At 36.4% G+C, this 16,586-nt stretch overlaps 3 protein-coding genes across 6 annotated transcripts; all 3 read right to left on the bottom strand.

Annotated features, from left to right (window-relative positions):
• Nucleotides 1-439: 439 nt before the first annotated feature.
• LOC113338759 (U3 small nucleolar ribonucleoprotein protein MPP10-like) lies at nt 440-9,607 on the bottom strand. 4 transcript variants are annotated; one of them, XR_003354839.1, is made up of 18 exons: nt 8,944-9,607; nt 8,768-8,846; nt 8,586-8,675; nt 8,449-8,502; nt 7,776-7,927; nt 4,590-6,491; nt 4,291-4,337; nt 3,578-3,701; nt 3,357-3,470; nt 3,131-3,268; nt 2,120-2,230; nt 1,923-1,985; nt 1,801-1,828; nt 1,402-1,473; nt 1,263-1,316; nt 990-1,143; nt 836-886; nt 440-741 (listed from the first exon to the last, which is right to left on the bottom strand). XR_003354839.1 is itself a non-coding variant. In XM_026584145.1 (18 exons), exons 7-18 carry the CDS (start codon nt 5,193-5,195, stop codon nt 713-715), a joined length of 1,563 nt encoding a protein of 520 aa, XP_026439930.1. In that variant the 5' UTR covers nt 5,196-6,491; nt 6,594-7,002; nt 7,776-7,927; nt 8,449-8,502; nt 8,586-8,675; nt 8,768-8,846; nt 8,944-9,607; the 3' UTR covers nt 440-712. The 4 variants fall into 4 exon arrangements, 3 of the variants coding, with proteins under 3 accessions (XP_026439930.1, XP_026439929.1, XP_026439931.1); XM_026584145.1 differs by lacking the exon at nt 1,801-1,828 and adding an exon at nt 6,594-7,002; XM_026584144.1 differs by lacking the exon at nt 1,801-1,828.
• LOC113338588 (E3 ubiquitin-protein ligase RFWD3-like) lies at nt 6,231-8,981 on the bottom strand. The gene is made up of 7 exons (XM_026583972.1): nt 8,944-8,981; nt 8,768-8,846; nt 8,586-8,675; nt 8,449-8,502; nt 7,776-7,927; nt 6,924-7,002; nt 6,231-6,491 (listed from the first exon to the last, which is right to left on the bottom strand). Exons 1-7 carry the CDS (start codon nt 8,979-8,981, stop codon nt 6,231-6,233), a joined length of 753 nt encoding a protein of 250 aa, XP_026439757.1.
• A 2,697-nt stretch (nt 9,608-12,304) lies between the features above and the next one.
• On the bottom strand, nt 12,305-16,030 carry LOC113339073. The gene is made up of 6 exons (XM_026584476.1): nt 15,430-16,030; nt 15,249-15,327; nt 15,057-15,146; nt 14,925-14,978; nt 14,253-14,429; nt 12,305-13,089 (listed from the first exon to the last, which is right to left on the bottom strand). The coding sequence occupies exons 1-6, from the start codon at nt 15,984-15,986 to the stop codon at nt 12,571-12,573; spliced, it is 1,476 nt and encodes a 491-aa protein (XP_026440261.1). The 5' UTR covers nt 15,987-16,030; the 3' UTR covers nt 12,305-12,570.
• Nucleotides 16,031-16,586: the final 556 nt, after the last annotated feature.

Below are 16,586 nucleotides of genomic sequence, written 5' to 3'. Positions count from 1 at the left end.
GGCTCCTTCTATTCATTGATTTTTAATTTGACGATATTACCCTTGCACTTTGTAATCATGACTTCGCATTTGCGTGGGAAAAATATTAACGGGGCGCATTACAAATAAGAAAAAATTCTACCGTTCCGGACTACGGAGATGCCGATTCCGTTTACTACTTTCGCTATTGACGAGGTTTTCCTATAGGCACCTGTTTATTTCGTACAAAGTCACCAAAAATGTGAGGCAACTGAAAAATATCGCTACATTTTTCCCGCGAGGCTAATTGCCGGTCTGTATACATTATGGAGGTCTGTGTAGAGTTACTGCAAATTTCCATGGCCCCATTTTAAAATCTATAAAGAGTTTGCGGAATATAGGTAAGGGAAGGTTTTGCTGAAAACGCAGTCCTCCGAGAGTGAGTACTTGCAAGCGAACTAAAATTTAGATCAAATAAAAATTGTCACACCTAAATATAGCCTGATTAATATTATTTTGAAGCATTAATATAGCCTGATACAAATTTACATAGCATCTCTTTGGCATTTTTATCAACTATGTAAAGGAATAGAACTCATAATCAGGATTCAAAACTTTGGAATACAAAACTTTCGTCAAAACTCATTAGAACTGGATCTCCCCTTTAGGAGCTCGTCCTGTTCTTTTCCCCCTTGCTTTTTCTCCATATCTGCCGTCTAAGCTTCTGAAAGGCATCTCTTTGTGATTTAAGGCCTCACACAGGAACTGATGGTTCTTCATTACCTGTCATTGGTTGGTTTGGATTTCATAATCAGGATTCAAAAGATAAGTCAGTAGTTGAATATATTGTGGAAATTTAGCTGGAGGTGAATTGTACCATTAGTACTGTCTTGTGCCTTCTTGTTTTCCATCCGTTTAGCAGTCTCAGCTACACCCAATTTCAAAAACATTAGTGGAGGTAGCTAAATACTTGAAATAGCCATATGAAGTCTACAGTGAAATTTGGAAAGTGAGAAGAAAACCCGATTCACCTTTAATCTTGCCTGCAAACTTCCTTTTCTTGCTAGCCCTCCTCCGTTTTCGCTCAGCTTGTGTTAGCTCTGCTTCTTCTTTGATATCTCCTTTGCCAGCAAATACCTCCTCGGGCGCCAACATGGTCGCATCAGAGACTACCAAAGGCGCAATCTGCCGATATAGGACAAAACTTTCATTATCCAATACCTAGTTTAAAATCATGGCATTTACACCCACTAATCTATTTTTTCTAAGTTTGATTTCTTATGAACGAGTGAGTGGGCCCTTACCTCTTCCATTGCCAAAGCAGGAACGTTAACTTGTATTGACATGTCTTCGATAATCTGTTACAACAGATACTAAATAAATATCGAGATAATTATGGTTGATATCGTTACTATGCTCAACCGAAAACTTAAACAACCATACCGGCTTAGGGGTGAAGTGGAAATGGGATAGAGCATCCAACTTATAGCAGAGCTTCTGGAATAGAAGACTTGCCTGGCCATAGTTAAAAAACACATACAATTCAACCAAACGCAAATTAATATTGGAAATTCAGCTAAAAAAAGGCACGTGAAGAGAAAACTAAAAACATAATGATTCCTTATTTACACCCAGATTCCCATATATTATTGCTGAATGAAGTTTATCATAGACATGAAATACTAGACTACCGCAATCCTCAGCCAAATGCATGTGGAATTGTGAAAACATATAAATCTTCACCAGACCAATAAGCATTGATTCTTCTTCTTAATTATAGAAAGAAGCACAAAAGTTATTGATTTGTGAATTTGTTGGCAACAGTCTAGTCTCCACAAGTACCTGAACAGAGAGACTGAAGAGTAGTTGCCTGCGGCAGTAAAAAAGCTTTTTATATCAACCTTAAGCAAGCATATTATAACTTTACGCCAAGATATTAAAAGGAAAAATGCTATGTTTTATACTTCTTTCTTTCGCTCATCTGAGAAAGACTCTGGCACCAGACCTATCTGCTGCAAATATTCGTTCTGCACGGAGGAAAACAAACGTTTACTTAATCTGTTGTACGTTTAAAATTACATCAAAACCATGCTAGTAACAATGTAGAGCATAGATACCCGAAAACAGCCATACAAAGTGCTTTGGGAGAAGAAAGACTAACCTCATAACTTTTATGAAGCCCCTCCGTGTTCTTGTTTTCATCAATCTCTTGATACTCTTTTGGGACCGCAGACGGTAAATTTGGTGCCTTTTGCACATCATCAAAATGCCCCTAGATATTCAGAATAATTAGGCACCAAATTGATGCTTATAAATTCCCCATGACAGGAAAAAAGAAATAGACCTGTCAACGATAGCTATCGAAACGGATTGGCCTCTACCATATCCGTTACCGATAATATCCGACGGATATTCAAAAATATTTTTGTTATCCGTTTCAATAATAATGTCGGTTATCCGATAGTATCCGGTAATATCCGATAGTAATTCATTATAATAAAAACAATTTAAGTTCTCTTTTAGTCTTTCTCTAATTTCATAAATTACAAAAAAAATCAAAGGAACCCTAAGGAAATTCGACTAAACAAAACCAAATACCTTGATCAAATGCACAAATTTGACTATAAAATTATTTTATTAAATTAGATTTAAACAAAACTCAAATCTTCTCCATCAATATTGAAAAATTCTCAGCTTTTCTCACAACCAATAAAACTAGTTGTGTTTTTGTCCTTTCATAATATTTTTATTTCTACCACTCTTCACATACTACGAAGCTAACAACTAAAATATATTGCTCCAAAAAAAATATAATATGCATTCTTTAATCGGATATTATCCTATAGGATAATGCCTTTTCCTTATCCGTTTCGTTAAGGTAAGAATATCCGATAAGGTATCCTTATCTGATATTCGTTATCCGAAATTTCGGATAATATCCTAACGATTCGGACGGATATCGAATATTCGGTTATCCATTGACAGCCCTAAAAAGAAAGAAAAAAAGAGAGAACAGAACTAACTCATACACATAGCTGATGATAAAATCCAAATTTTCTTTAAACAAAATTCAACTGCTTTCAAGAGCATCACCAATTTTCACGATCATAAAGTTTTATAACCCTCCTCAGTTTCAGTATTCGCAAAGCGGATTTGGCATTCATATATTTACCTCAAGAACCCTTTTCTTTATCAAACCTTCAAGGGATTGTGTGACCTCCTCTGTGATTACAGGAGCAGGTCTTACATTGTGCTCGAAATCTAGATCAACTTCTAGTGCAGTGTTTTTTCGCCTTTCTTTAGCAGTAACCTGCCATCAGAAATAAATACTGGATTATATCAGCAAGAGCGAATCAATTGAGTATTATGGTCTTCCTTATAAAATCGACATAGCTTACCTCTCCTAGCATATTCCATGACTTAGTCTCCATATTCGCTTTCTCCATCTCCTCTATTTTAGCACGCTGCTTCTTTTGTTCTTTTTCATAGGTAGAAAGACTTCCTTCCTTCTGCTAACATAGCGAAAAGAAATCCAAGCTTTATCTGAATCAACGTGCTAACAAGAGAAAGAATGACAATTCAGTACAAGTTTTCAATGCATATCAGAAAGGATAAAAACCTCATCTTCAAAGCCTTTGTCCAAATCATCCTCATCCTCTGAGTCTGAGCCCTCCACTCCTTCATGAGAATCAGACTTTCTTTTTATACTATCTCCCTTTTTGGCACCAAAGAAATCTTCATATCTACAGAAAACAGTTCTAATAGTTCAGAACTTTCACAAAACATTCGATACAAGTGAGACATGGTAACATGTTTCACCATCCAAAGAAAATAAATATTCAGTTAACAATAACCGAACATACTAAGAAAACTTCCATTACTTTATCTTCGGAAACATTTGAGACAAAGAGTTGCCCTGTCTAGTATATGGTGAAAGAAAAGCCTTAATCATTTCTATCAATATAAACCCAGTTTGGAGAATTTTGTCTTTTGTTGTGTGTTGGGTAATTTGGAGGGAAATAGACAGAATTGTTTTAGGAGGGAGAACTAAGACTAGGGATGAATTGAACTACTTTTGGTTATCAAGTCCACCACCATTACCATTATGTTATGGTGTTGTCATTAAGAAATTTTCAGAGGAAATTCCAACTAATAAAGGTCCACTTCAGTTGGAACACTAACCTGATTTTACTAATATTTGTGCACTATTAAAACAAGGTCAACACTTGTGTTTACTAGAAAAGATTCAGTGGCATTCTATTAAACAAAAATTGTAAGGTCAAGAATCAAAATTGTAATAATCAGTTAACGAGGTTAGGGGACAAGAAGGACCTAGCGTTTCCCATCTCATCATAGTCTTCAACTCCGAACTCCCCAATCTACAAACGAGAAAAAAAAAATGCATATTAAACAAACAAAACACCATACTGGAAACTTAAAGCCAAATTTTCTGAATTGAAGCTAGACAAAAACTCAAACTAATTTTACTACCTCAAACCTATTCCAATTTCAGAAGGAGATAGTCAATTAATCATATTACTAAGTTATGGCTTAGGGTTTAAGGTTTCATATCAAATAACATAAACATTACAAAAATCAAAACACTAAAATACTTCTCAATTGATTTTTACCTCATCATCATCCTCGTCTTCATCCACGCCAGCATACTCCCTGGCTTCATCATCTTTCATATACTTCTTCATATCTGTCATCTTCAAAAACTTATCTTCAATACCTCCACCTTCCTCGTCCTCATCCTCCTCGTCATCTTCACCATCCTCATCTAAACTACCACCAATCTCCTCAGCATCTTCCATATCCTCATCTGAATCACCACTCTCGTCATCTTCCTCATCAGAATCACCACTCTCACCATCTTCCTCATCAAAAGCCCCACTTTTCTTCTCTATCTTCCTAATCAATCCATCAAAATCCTTAGCAATCTCAACTGGGTTTTTCTCAAAATGCTTTAATTCTCGTTTAAGATTCAATACCAAGTGATTCGATTGAGTATCAATTTGTTGCCATATTTGTTCAGCATCAAATCCTTTAACAAGTAATCTTTGAAAAGGAGATTTAGGGCAAAATGGATGAAGAGAAGAGTACAAGTATTGTGAAGCTAATCGAGTGGCTTGAGATGGAATGGGAGATGGTGATAGAAACAATGGAGGATCCACTGATTTTAATTCTTTTAGTGCTTCAGAACCTCCTTCGTCATCGTTTTTAGGAATCGCCATATTTTCCTGTGTAACTCTAGCTCCGTCTTCTCTGTGAAACCCTAGGTTTTCTGTTGATCACAATGAATTATACAGCTCGGATGTTTTTCTTTCTTCCTGAAATTCAATGTAGGCGCCTTATGATATGGCGCAATGAATCCTCGATGACCCAGCCATCTGGGCCGAACCAGGACAGGCCAGTCCAAGTACAGCACTTTTTTATGGGGGGTACATGGTATGGTAACCAGTAACCAGTCGTCCAACCGAGTCTTCACAAAATCTCACACGACATATTGAAATTTCATATTCAACGATATAAAACCATGGAACAAAAAATATACTCAACGAAGATATCTTAAAAGGTCCATGGAACAAAAAAATAAACAAAAAAGGTTCTAAAAGAAACAGATCTGAGGGCATATCCCTTGGACTCCAAATTAATGTGAAATTAGGCACTGTGTTCAGGGGCGGAACTACTCATAGACTTTGGGCTGGCTGTCAAGAAAATTTTGAATTTTCACCTTAGTTTCAAGTTTGGAAGAAACTGATCAAGCCTAAACCATAGGCTTAAGCCACCCCCACCATTCCAATTAGATTTCAAGCCACCCCTACCTATATTTTCCAGCTCCGCCACTGACTGTGTTGTCAGTTTTTGCAAACTGTTCACTAGAATCCTGTTTTTTTTTCTCATTTTCATATAAATAAAGTAAGAGTGAACTACTGTATTCCGGACTTTCGTCACCAAGATAAATCTCATCTCTATGAAAGACATCAACCGAAGTTAATGTGAAACACGATTACTAAAATTAAATTACCTCCGATTCAGTATATGCCACAGTGCAGGATTCATTAGCCTCCTGTGTCTCAACATTTGCTGAATCTGGAAATCTTGTCTCTCTATAGTCTTCCATCAGCTGCTCAATCTTCCTATTTTTTTGCTTTTCTGGCTTCTGATATGGTACGTTAATGTGCACGGTCAATTAGCCTTCCTCCCTTTCAACATTTTGCTGAATCCACAATTCCTTTCTCTTCTTCCGCAATTCCCCTCTTCATCCTCTACATCAACAGCTCAATCCTCCCGTCTTTCTCTGTTAATTCATTTTCTTGCTGCTCGAGTTTCCTCCGAAGGCCAGATATAGTCTCTACAGTCCTCCGTTCAATCACCTCAAGCCGCTTAGAAGTTGCTTGTATTTCCTTTTCCTGCTCCATGACTTTTCGTTCCTGCTCCTTGATTTTTCGTTCCTGCTCCTCGGATTCTCTTTTCATTGACGCAATTTTTCGGTCCAGCACCGCAATCATTTGTAAATCTTTTCTTGTCTGACATAATATACACATGAAAATATTTTAGAATCTAGTAAAAATAAATCTAAATAGTTTACAAAATGGTTGGATGCAGTTTGTACAGAGATTAAAAAATACCAAGATTCAGGTGAAATAAAATTGCAACAGTTTCGGCAACCTAATGGCTATTGTACTACATTGTTATACGTAGTAGTTGGAATCTATAGTAGCTAAAAAATTCACCAAAGAGCGACCCATCAGAAGATTTTGAACCAGTGACTCAATCCATCTTTCATAGTATGAGGTCTTCGACAGGCTTGTCCAACGACAGACACATGTTGCTAATTCAAGACATATCAAACAGGATTTTGTGTGGAAGTTCTCGTGGTTGTGGAACCCATAAAGTCTTCGGGTTTAACAAAATCTGCTGGACCGTGGATATTAAAAGTGCATCGGAAAATGTCAAACCCGAAATCTATAAGTAAAACATGGCATAATGTTCTCAGATAACCTCAGTACAATGCAGGCCTGATTGAGTTCTAGCAACCTGGAAATTCCAAACATAAAATTTCAAATCTCAAGGTGACTTTAAGCTTTTAGCATGATAAGAGCTTAAATATACTTTTGCAGGTGTTGAGGATGGGACATGACAACTATGAATAAAATAGAGGTGAAGCACCCTAACTATAAAACTGTGGTTCCATAAAAGAAAACATATGACATGACCTTGTTGATCTCCTCCCACAAAAATTAAAACAATGGGAAAATGAGGCAGAAATAAATTGAGTCTGCTAGCTGTTGCAACATTCATAATCCCCGGTAGTTCAGGAAATTACTAGCATGATCCTCATATCTCTCTAGGAACGGCTACCACATCCATTAGTGTTGGCCAGATTCGACTGTTGAGAGCTAGATACTAAATACTGATTAAACACTTCAATTACTGAGGAAAGGCATGATCATGTCTTTTTAAAAGACAAAGGTGCAATTGACTTGTACTTACTAGGATCCGAATATCAAATGTATTTCCATGGATGTAAAGAAACCGAAGCAGGGAGACACTGGGACAGATTATTAGTATGAGATAGATCAGATTTCTAAGATACAAGTAGTATGCTAATTACTTGTTTGAATTGTTTGTGATGATTATAAAGCTATGTAACTTCTTCATGTTTAACTTGTTTTACTTTTGTTCTAGCTACAAAACGCAAAAAGATTGAAATAGCACCTCGTAATTTATGACAAAGTGTAGCTCCGTTGGAAGAAGGAAAAACAAAACAAAATATAAACGTAACCGATAATATATAAATAGTTGAATACCTCATTGAGCTGGTGTTCAGCCTCCTTGAGATGCTGTTCATAAGATTTACGCATTTCTTCAACATACTCATCTTGCTGCTAGTTCTTTCTATTCTCTCACAACATTTCGTATTCATCGCCTCCCTTTTAGTGTCAGCCAGTTCTTCCTTATACTGTTAATAAATTCAAAAACCAAAATGATCAAGGACAAAAATATGATTTTGATTACTGAATACAAACCTCAGATAAACAATAGAACTTACCAACTAAAAGAAAAGTATCAGGAAGAATACACTAGTTTCTGGGTGCACCATGTTGGGAATAAATTTATTACTTAGAATTTAGACGGTATGAGTGAGGTTGTCTGATACAGTGACCTGGGGATGACACACAATCTGGAATGGGGTGTTTGGCACGGCTCGAAATCATAATAGACGGACATGTTATAAGTAAAAGGAGAAAACAACGGCGCCATTACACAATATTGGTGGAAGAATGACTTGGAAAGTTCAAATAAGTCAGGTCATCATTTCAATTTTATCTAGATGTAAAACCCAAGAGGACTACTTTGTCAACCAGTGTTTTCAAAGGATTGTAGTGTCTATATAAAGATGCAATACAATTGTCAATAGGAAGATAAATTAGTATCTAACCAACTTCTGATCAGCTTGTTTATGGCAAGTACAAATCTCACCTTCGCAAAATGCACCTTATACAAATCGTCTCGAGGCTGAAAAGATACAGAATTCTGCACATACGTAGCACGGCAATCAAAAGCATAAACTAAAAAGTAAAAAAATCGTAATACAGAACATGGTCTCTCACTCTCACCTCTTGTTTTCCTCTTTCCACAACAGGTAGGCATGAAACATAAAGCTTTACCACATCCTTCAGCGCACACTTCCGCTTGCAAATTGGACACTGTAGTGCACAAAGAAAAACCTCAATTTACTCTTGTTCTAACCAATTGAAGTAAGACTTCAGCATTTTCATCAGGAAAAAGAAAACTAAACCTTGGAATCTCTTTGGTTGGAATGCTTAATCCATCTCTGTATGCAAGACAAACCATAGAGATATCCACAAGGAAGACAACTGCATAATAAAAAGTGCTACCATTTTAATGTGATCACAAAACACAATTCCAAATTATCAAAAACCCTAGATTTAAGAAAAAGGGGACGGAAATTACCTGACTTGATGATCACCTTGAGAAGAATAAGGATTCATACAAATAGAACATTATCATCATTCCCATTAGATTCCGCTGTCACTAAATTTAGTAGTATTATCATTGTTATCTCCGGGTTCGAGTTCAACTTTGATTCTCATATTTGATGGATTAGTAAATTCAACTTCTCGAGGTTCAAATAATCTTCTTCTGATTTCACTCTCTTCTTCATCTGCTTCACTTTCAACAGACACCATCGTCACTTCTTCTTCTTCTTCCCCCTCACTAGACGACTCTTCAAATCTTCTTCTTTCTGTTTCTGCTTCTGTTTCTCTTATCATTTCTTCATCTCTTCTTATTGCTGCTTCCATTTCTCTTGTAAATGATAAATCGGCTTCTTCTTGTAGTTCTTCTTCAAGTCCTATCAATGATAATTCCCTTTCGTCTTGTATTGGTCTCATCAATGAGAATTCCTCTAATTCCTCTTCTTCGTGTATTTGTCTCATCAGTGATTCTTCTTCTTCTAGTTGTCTTCTCAATGATAATTCCACTTCTTCTTCGAGTTGTCTTCTCACTGATTCTTCTTCTTCTAGTTGTCTTCTCAATAATAATTCCTCTTCTTCTTCTTGTTGTCTTATCGATGATATTTCTTCTGGAGATAAAAAATCTTCATCCTCAGAGCAAGTCTTACGCTCGAATGCATCCATCTTCCACGCCGCCCAGCACTTGCCATATTTTTAATGGAGCTGAAAAAACACAATCAAGAATGGAGTTTTTTTTTTCAGCCGTTAGATTTCAACAACTCATTTTAAATCTACCGATAAAAAAACGCAATTCTTAATGGAGCTAAAAAAACGCAATTAAAAATGGAGCTTTTTCTTTCAGCCGTTAGATTTCAGCAACTCATTTTAAATCTACGGATAAAAAAAACGCAATTCTTAATTGCGTTTTTTAGTTCCATTCTTAATTGCGTTTAACGCTATTCTTATTGGCGTTCAGATGGATTCCACAAAACCGTGGAGCCTTGCTTGGATTTTCTATGGAATACCCAACTTGGAAGCCACTAGACTTGACATTCCATGGTTTTTCCACACTTGGAATAGTTTGGATTCCACCATAAGACTTGCTCTCAGTGGAGGAGGAGCGATCGCCATAGTGGCTCATGTCTCACAATTGGGGGAAAAAGTGTTTCGTTTCTATTCTTTTCTAGCTTATATACTCTTTCTCCTTGTGGCAACGGCCCGAATTAGGGCTTTGAAATAGGTTAGACCGGGCTGACCGGCCCATTGAATTTGGTTAAAGTTAGAAGTGCAGATGAATTGCACCTTCAAGGTGATCAACTGTCTTTTCTTAGAGCACAGTGCGATGGCTGAAACCTTCTCTCCGGTTTGTCATAATATTTTGAGATACGGGTCTTGTCCAGTTCCTAGTTAGTAATTCTCTGAATCATTCCCGAATGATTCGCGAACGTATACGAACTGACCGAATCCGAATGATACTTCCGTATTATTTGAACTGCGAACCTAGTTCGCGGATTATATGGACCCCGTGAATGATTCACGAACGTATGCGAACTGACCGAATTCAAATGATATTTCCGAACTAGAACTCCCATAGATAACTCTCCGACCAGAATTCCGTTGATTGGTTTTTGTTTGATTTTGTATATACTTTATATTTAAACATAATTATTCGGTTAAAATTTTCTATTGATAGTTGTTTAACCGGTGTTTTATGTGTTGATTTTTGTTTAAAAGTCTATAAACTCGTTTTATAATACATTTATACGATTAAATTGTTTACTTCTTGTTAAATAATCACGCTAAAATATTTTTTTCCATCTTATAAATCATATACACATAACATTAGTCTCGTAATAAGGTCATAATACTTATCAATTTATCATATATGTAAGATGAATTTTAAGTGCCGAACTCACATTTATAAAACGAATATGCGCATACGTATGCCGTTCCGAACTACTGTTCGAACAACGAACCGTTGACCGGATTTTTGATCGAATTCGATCTATCCGAATCCGTATAATTCCCGTACGTATGCCGTCCCGAACTACTACCCATACTCTGAATTGCTAACTAGGGTCCAGTTCCTCTAATGTTTCAATGGTCTACCGATGGTAAAGTGGTTCTCATACAAAAGGAGTCTCCCATTATTCAACCAGACGCGGTTGACTCTTAAGAGTCTGGTCTGATTCGTACTTCAAATTTTCAGCATAGAGGTTTTGTGTAGAGTTGCTGCAAATTTTCTATGGCCCCATTCTAAAATCTAAAAGAGACCTGTTTTGAGGCATGCTGAATAATGCCAAAATAAGGTCACTAAATAAAAAACATCATCACCCCTTATCTACCATTTTTGATAATGGCATAACTACCCTCATTCAATTAGTGTTAATGATTATGATTAGTTTTAATAATAATGATTAATCAGGATTGTTAATGATTGACTAAGTTAAGTTGTTAGTTAGTTGAAAAAAAATCTGATTTTTAAGTAAGAGTGGGTTTTTGAGAGAGGAAGAAGAAGTGAGAAGAAAATAGGGTTTCTGAGATTTGGGGATTTGAAGAAAAATCCAGAGGACGAATACATTAATGAAGAACCTTATGCTAATAATACACAGGTATACTCGTATACGACGTCTAATCTCTCTTTTTTAGCTCAAAAAAAATGAAATTTTCCAGACTTCTTCGGAGTTCAATACTTGGTTCGGTTGAAATATAAGAGCCGAACTTCTCAAGGGAAGAACAGTTCGGGTTGTTCAATATAAGGTTCGGCTAATAATTCAAATTTCGCCTAAAGTATATACTAAGTTCGGCCTTAAAAAACATAGTTCGGCCAATAACTAAAAAAGTTTGAGACACACAGTATGATGTTCGGCTTAAAACCTATACAAGTTAAATCAGCCGAACTATATTGCATTAAACTCCGCCTAGCTTACCTGTTCGGCTGAAAACATTAAGCAGTCGAATGTGCCGAACTTCGTTGAACCCTAGTTCGACTGAAAATTGAATTACTAATCCCAGCCGAACCGATCTTCCACATAGCAAAAAAAAATAAGAAAATGCCTAAGTTCGCCTGTTTTTGTCGCAAACTTTTGGGCCGAACCAACTTTTGATAATCAAAGAAACCCTATTATATCGATCAAACTAAGCAATAATGGTCAAAATCTAGATGGATTTTTGTGAAATACCTTCTAATATACATTATGGGGGTTTTATGGAGGGGGCTCAGCTGCTGAAAATGAAAAAGAAGCAAGAAGAATAAGAAACGTGTTGACTGATTCTAGGTTTTGATTAGTTTTAGTTTAGAGTTTTAATTTAACTAAGCGTATTTCAATAATCTAATTTAGTTTAAGTTCTTAATTAAATTGAAGGATATTTAAGTAATTTAATGTAATTAAAGGGTAACCTAGTAATTCTGGTATGCTTAGACACCCCTTATAAAGATACCATAGATGGCATCATCATCTAGTATGTCTCAAAAATATTGAGTATGTCTGGTTTCAATAATAGACAAGGGGTGCATTCTTGCTCAACAAAAATTTCAAATAACAATTGGGCCCTAAACAATGTGAGGCTCTAGGCCATAGCCTAGCTGGCCTGGTCTATAAGACGGCTCTGCACGCTGGGTCCATTAGCCATTTAGCCTCCTACGTTTAGACATTGGCTGGATCTGCAAATCCTGTCTCTCTATGGCCTTCATCAACTGCTCCATCTTTCTGCCTTTTGCTTTCTTAGCTTCTGAAATGGAACGCCTATGAGCACGGTCCATTAGCCTCCCTCCTTTAAACATTTGCTGAATCTGCAATTCCCTTCTCTTTCTCCTCTTTCCCGATTCCCTCTTTATCCTCTTCATCAGCTGCTCAATCCTTTTGTCTTTTGCTTCTGTGGCCTTAATCAGTTGATCGACCGCCCTATTTTTTGCATCTAATTCATTTTTTTTCCGCTTGAGTTTCCTCTGGAGTCCAGTTATGGTCTTATCGGTCCTTTGTTGAACCTTCTTAATCTCCTCATCAACCCGCCTAGATGCTCGTCTTTCCTTTAACACCTCCTCGACAGTTCTTTCCAGAAACTCCAATTTTTTGCTATTCTCCTCGCAACATTTTGTATTTTGTATCACCTCCCTCTTCGTATCAGCCAATTCTTCCTTACACTGTTACAGAAATTCAAACCAAAACTTAGGAATGATCAAGGATCAACATATAATTTTGACTAATCTGTATACAAGCCTCAAATAAACATTACTCCAAACCAACTGAAACGAAGTACCGGAAGAAGACATGTATAGCACATATAAAGATATTACTAGACAAGCTGACAAGCCTCCATCATACTAATTATTTCTGACTGCACCATGTTGCAAATAAATTTACTACTTTGCAATGAGACGAGTATGAGCTACGTTGTATGATACAGCAACCTTGGGGGACAACTTGAGAATAAAATAGATGAACGTGCTTAAAGTAAAAGGACAAATCAATGGCGCCTCTATACACAAAATTGGTGGAAGAATGATTCTTAGAGAGCTCAGGTAAATCAAATCATTTTTTTTTAAAGAAAAAGATGTAAAAGTGGGTAGTGTCTATATGTACCCATTAAACACAGATAATTCTTAGATTACACCATGTTTGCCTGATTGAGTTCAAGCAACCCGACTATTCAAAATGCAAAACTTCAAATCTGTAAGTGCCTTACGCGTGGTTACAGCTTCTACTTTTTCAGGTATTGAGTACGGGAACATGGTCACTATGGATACAACTGAGGTGAATCACCAAATTGTAACCACCATAAAAGAGAACTCATGACCTTGTTTAATCTCCTCCCAGAAAAACCGGAAAATGCGACAAAAAAGTGAATTGAGTCCGCTAGTTGTTGCAACATTCATAATCCCCAACAGGGTTCAAGATATTACTAGCATGATCCTAATGTCTCTCTTGGAACAGCTGCTAGTGTTGTCCAGATTTGAGGTGCGATAGAATAGTAGGATGTGAACATCATCTGTCAGACGTGTTTCCATGGATGTAAAGAAAAGGGAAACAGGACACACCGAGACAGACTATTAAGAACAATTGAGATTTGTCAGTTTGTAAGGCACAGGTTGTATGCTATTTACTTGTTTGAAATCTTTGTGAAGGTTATAAAGCTATCAAATATCTTCATATTTGACTAGTTTTCCTATTTCAAGCTACTGAAGTTAGAAAAAATTAGGTGACTGACCAACACAAAAAGCAAAATGATTGAAGTAGCACCTTGGTTATGACAAAATGTAGAAAAAATAAAACTAAATTTCAGACTTAATCGATGATGAGTAAATACCTCATTGATATGCTTCTCATAGGTTTCACATATCTCTTCAAACTCATTGAGATGTTCTTCATAGGATTTACGCATCCCTTCGACGTACTCATCTTGCGTGCTAATTCTTTCCAATCTCTCGCAATATTTTGTATTTTCCAATACCTCCCTCTTGACGTCAGCCAATTCTTCCTTATACTGTTAAAAAATAAATACCAAAAGTTAGGAATGATCAAATATACTTTTGACTAATCTGTATGCAAGCCTCAAAGATACAGTACAACAAACTAACTAAACGTACAGAAGTACTACTAGACAATCTGGCAAGCATCCTTCATATATATAAATAGTTTCTTAGTGCACCATGTTGCAAAATAAATTACTACTAACAACGAGATGGGTATGCATTTAAGTTTTGTTGTCTGATAAAGCAACCTCAAAATGCTAAACTCTGGCAAGGGGCATTTGGACAAGGCTTGAAAGGAAAATTCAATTTCATAAAGGGTGATGGAGAGACTGCGCTAACAGTGCTTTGTCAACTAAAATTGCAAAACAATTTACAGTGTTTATATATACCGGTCAAACACGACTCACGACAATGTTTAGAAAATGGCGGTACAAATGTAAACAAGAAGATAAATTAATATCCAAAACACTTATAATCAGCTTGTTTCTCGCAATTACAGATCTTACCTTTGCAAAGTGCACCTTAAATATATCATCTCGAGGCTGAAAAGATACAGAATTCTGCACAAAATGCATACACGTCAATCAAAACCGTAATAAACTTTAAAATAAAAATCTGTTAATGGAACAGGCTCTCACCTCTTGTTTTCCTCTATCCACAACAGGTAGAGATGAAACATAAAGCTTTACCACATCCTTCAAAGCACATTTTTGGTTGCAGATAGGACACTATAGACACATTAAAAACATGAGTTGAGTACCCTTGTTCTGACCAATTGAAGTAAAAATTCAGTATTTTCCACAACAAAATAGTAAAAGTAAGATATTAACCTTGGAATATCTTTGCTTAGAATGTTTAATCCATCTCTGTATACAAGACAACCCATAGAGATGTCCGCAAGGAAGACAACTGCAATATCAAAAACGGTACCATTTTAAGGTGATCATAAAAGACAATCCCTAATTAACAAAAAGCCTAGGTTTAATTATAAAAAAAAGGGACAAAAATTACCTGACTTGATGATCATCATCTCCTTGGGAAGAATAAGGATTCATACAAATAGAACAACAAACAACATTCTCATCGTTCCAATTAGATTCTCCTCTCACAAAATTAGTAGTGCTATTGTTATCTCTGGGTTCGAGTTCAATTTTGATTCTATTTTCTGATGGGGAAGTAAATTCAACTTCTCTAGGTTCAAGTAATCTTCTTCTGGTTTCAATCTCTTCTTCATCTGGTTCACTTTCTAGATATTCTACCAACTGATCCTCCGTCTCTTCTTCTTCTTCTTCGCCGACTTCCAATGAAAAATCTGGTGATAAAAAGAAGTCATCTTCTTCATCCACTTCTTCTGCTAGATCCAGAAAATATTCTTGTGATTCTCCATAATCTGGGCCAAATAGAAGAGCATCATCTTCTAGTAGTTCATAATCATCAGATTCTCCATCATCTGGACCAAACAGAAGATCAGCATCTTCATCATCAGAGGAGTTGGAGTCAAGAAGGCTGTTCACTGGGTGGCCAAACTCTTCGTCAGAGTTGTAGTCAGAATCAGAAAGGTTGTTCATTGTTATTATGCCTCACAATCGGGAGAAAAGTGATTCGATAAATTTTATTTTATATAGAAAAAACTCCCCTGCTAATTATAGGAGCAAAAGCCCCATTATTAGTAGGGTGAGCATAGGCCGCATCCAATCCAGTTTTTACCTCATCCGCATCCAATCCAGTTTACTACGGACTTTAAATTTGGCATCCGCATCCAATCCAACATCCAATGGATACACAGATGAACGGATTGGGTGCGGATAATCCAATCCAACATTCAATGGATGCACAGATGAACGGATTGGGTGCGGATAATCCAATGGATTTGTATAAGTTAAAATTTATAATGAAAAAATAAATCATATATAGATGACTTCTTATAGAACCTACACATTTTATACATGTATATAAATATAGAAGTGTCATTGACAACACTCCAAGCAAACACCCTAAAAATTCCAAAACTATCAATATATTTTCTAGAAACTATATAAATGTGCTTAATCTAACTGATATGGATGTCCAGCGGATTTTCAAGGTTGCATCCGGACCCAATCCGTTATCCGTTGGATTTCAAAAATCTCATCCTCATCCATCCCATTAGCGAACGGTCCGGACATCCA

The sequence above is a fragment of the Papaver somniferum genome, unplaced genomic scaffold (genome assembly GCF_003573695.1).
Source record: "Papaver somniferum cultivar HN1 unplaced genomic scaffold, ASM357369v1 unplaced-scaffold_19, whole genome shotgun sequence".
NCBI classification, from domain to species: Eukaryota; Viridiplantae; Streptophyta; class Magnoliopsida; order Ranunculales; family Papaveraceae; genus Papaver; species Papaver somniferum.
This window is presented reverse-complemented; position numbering and strand designations above follow the sequence as displayed.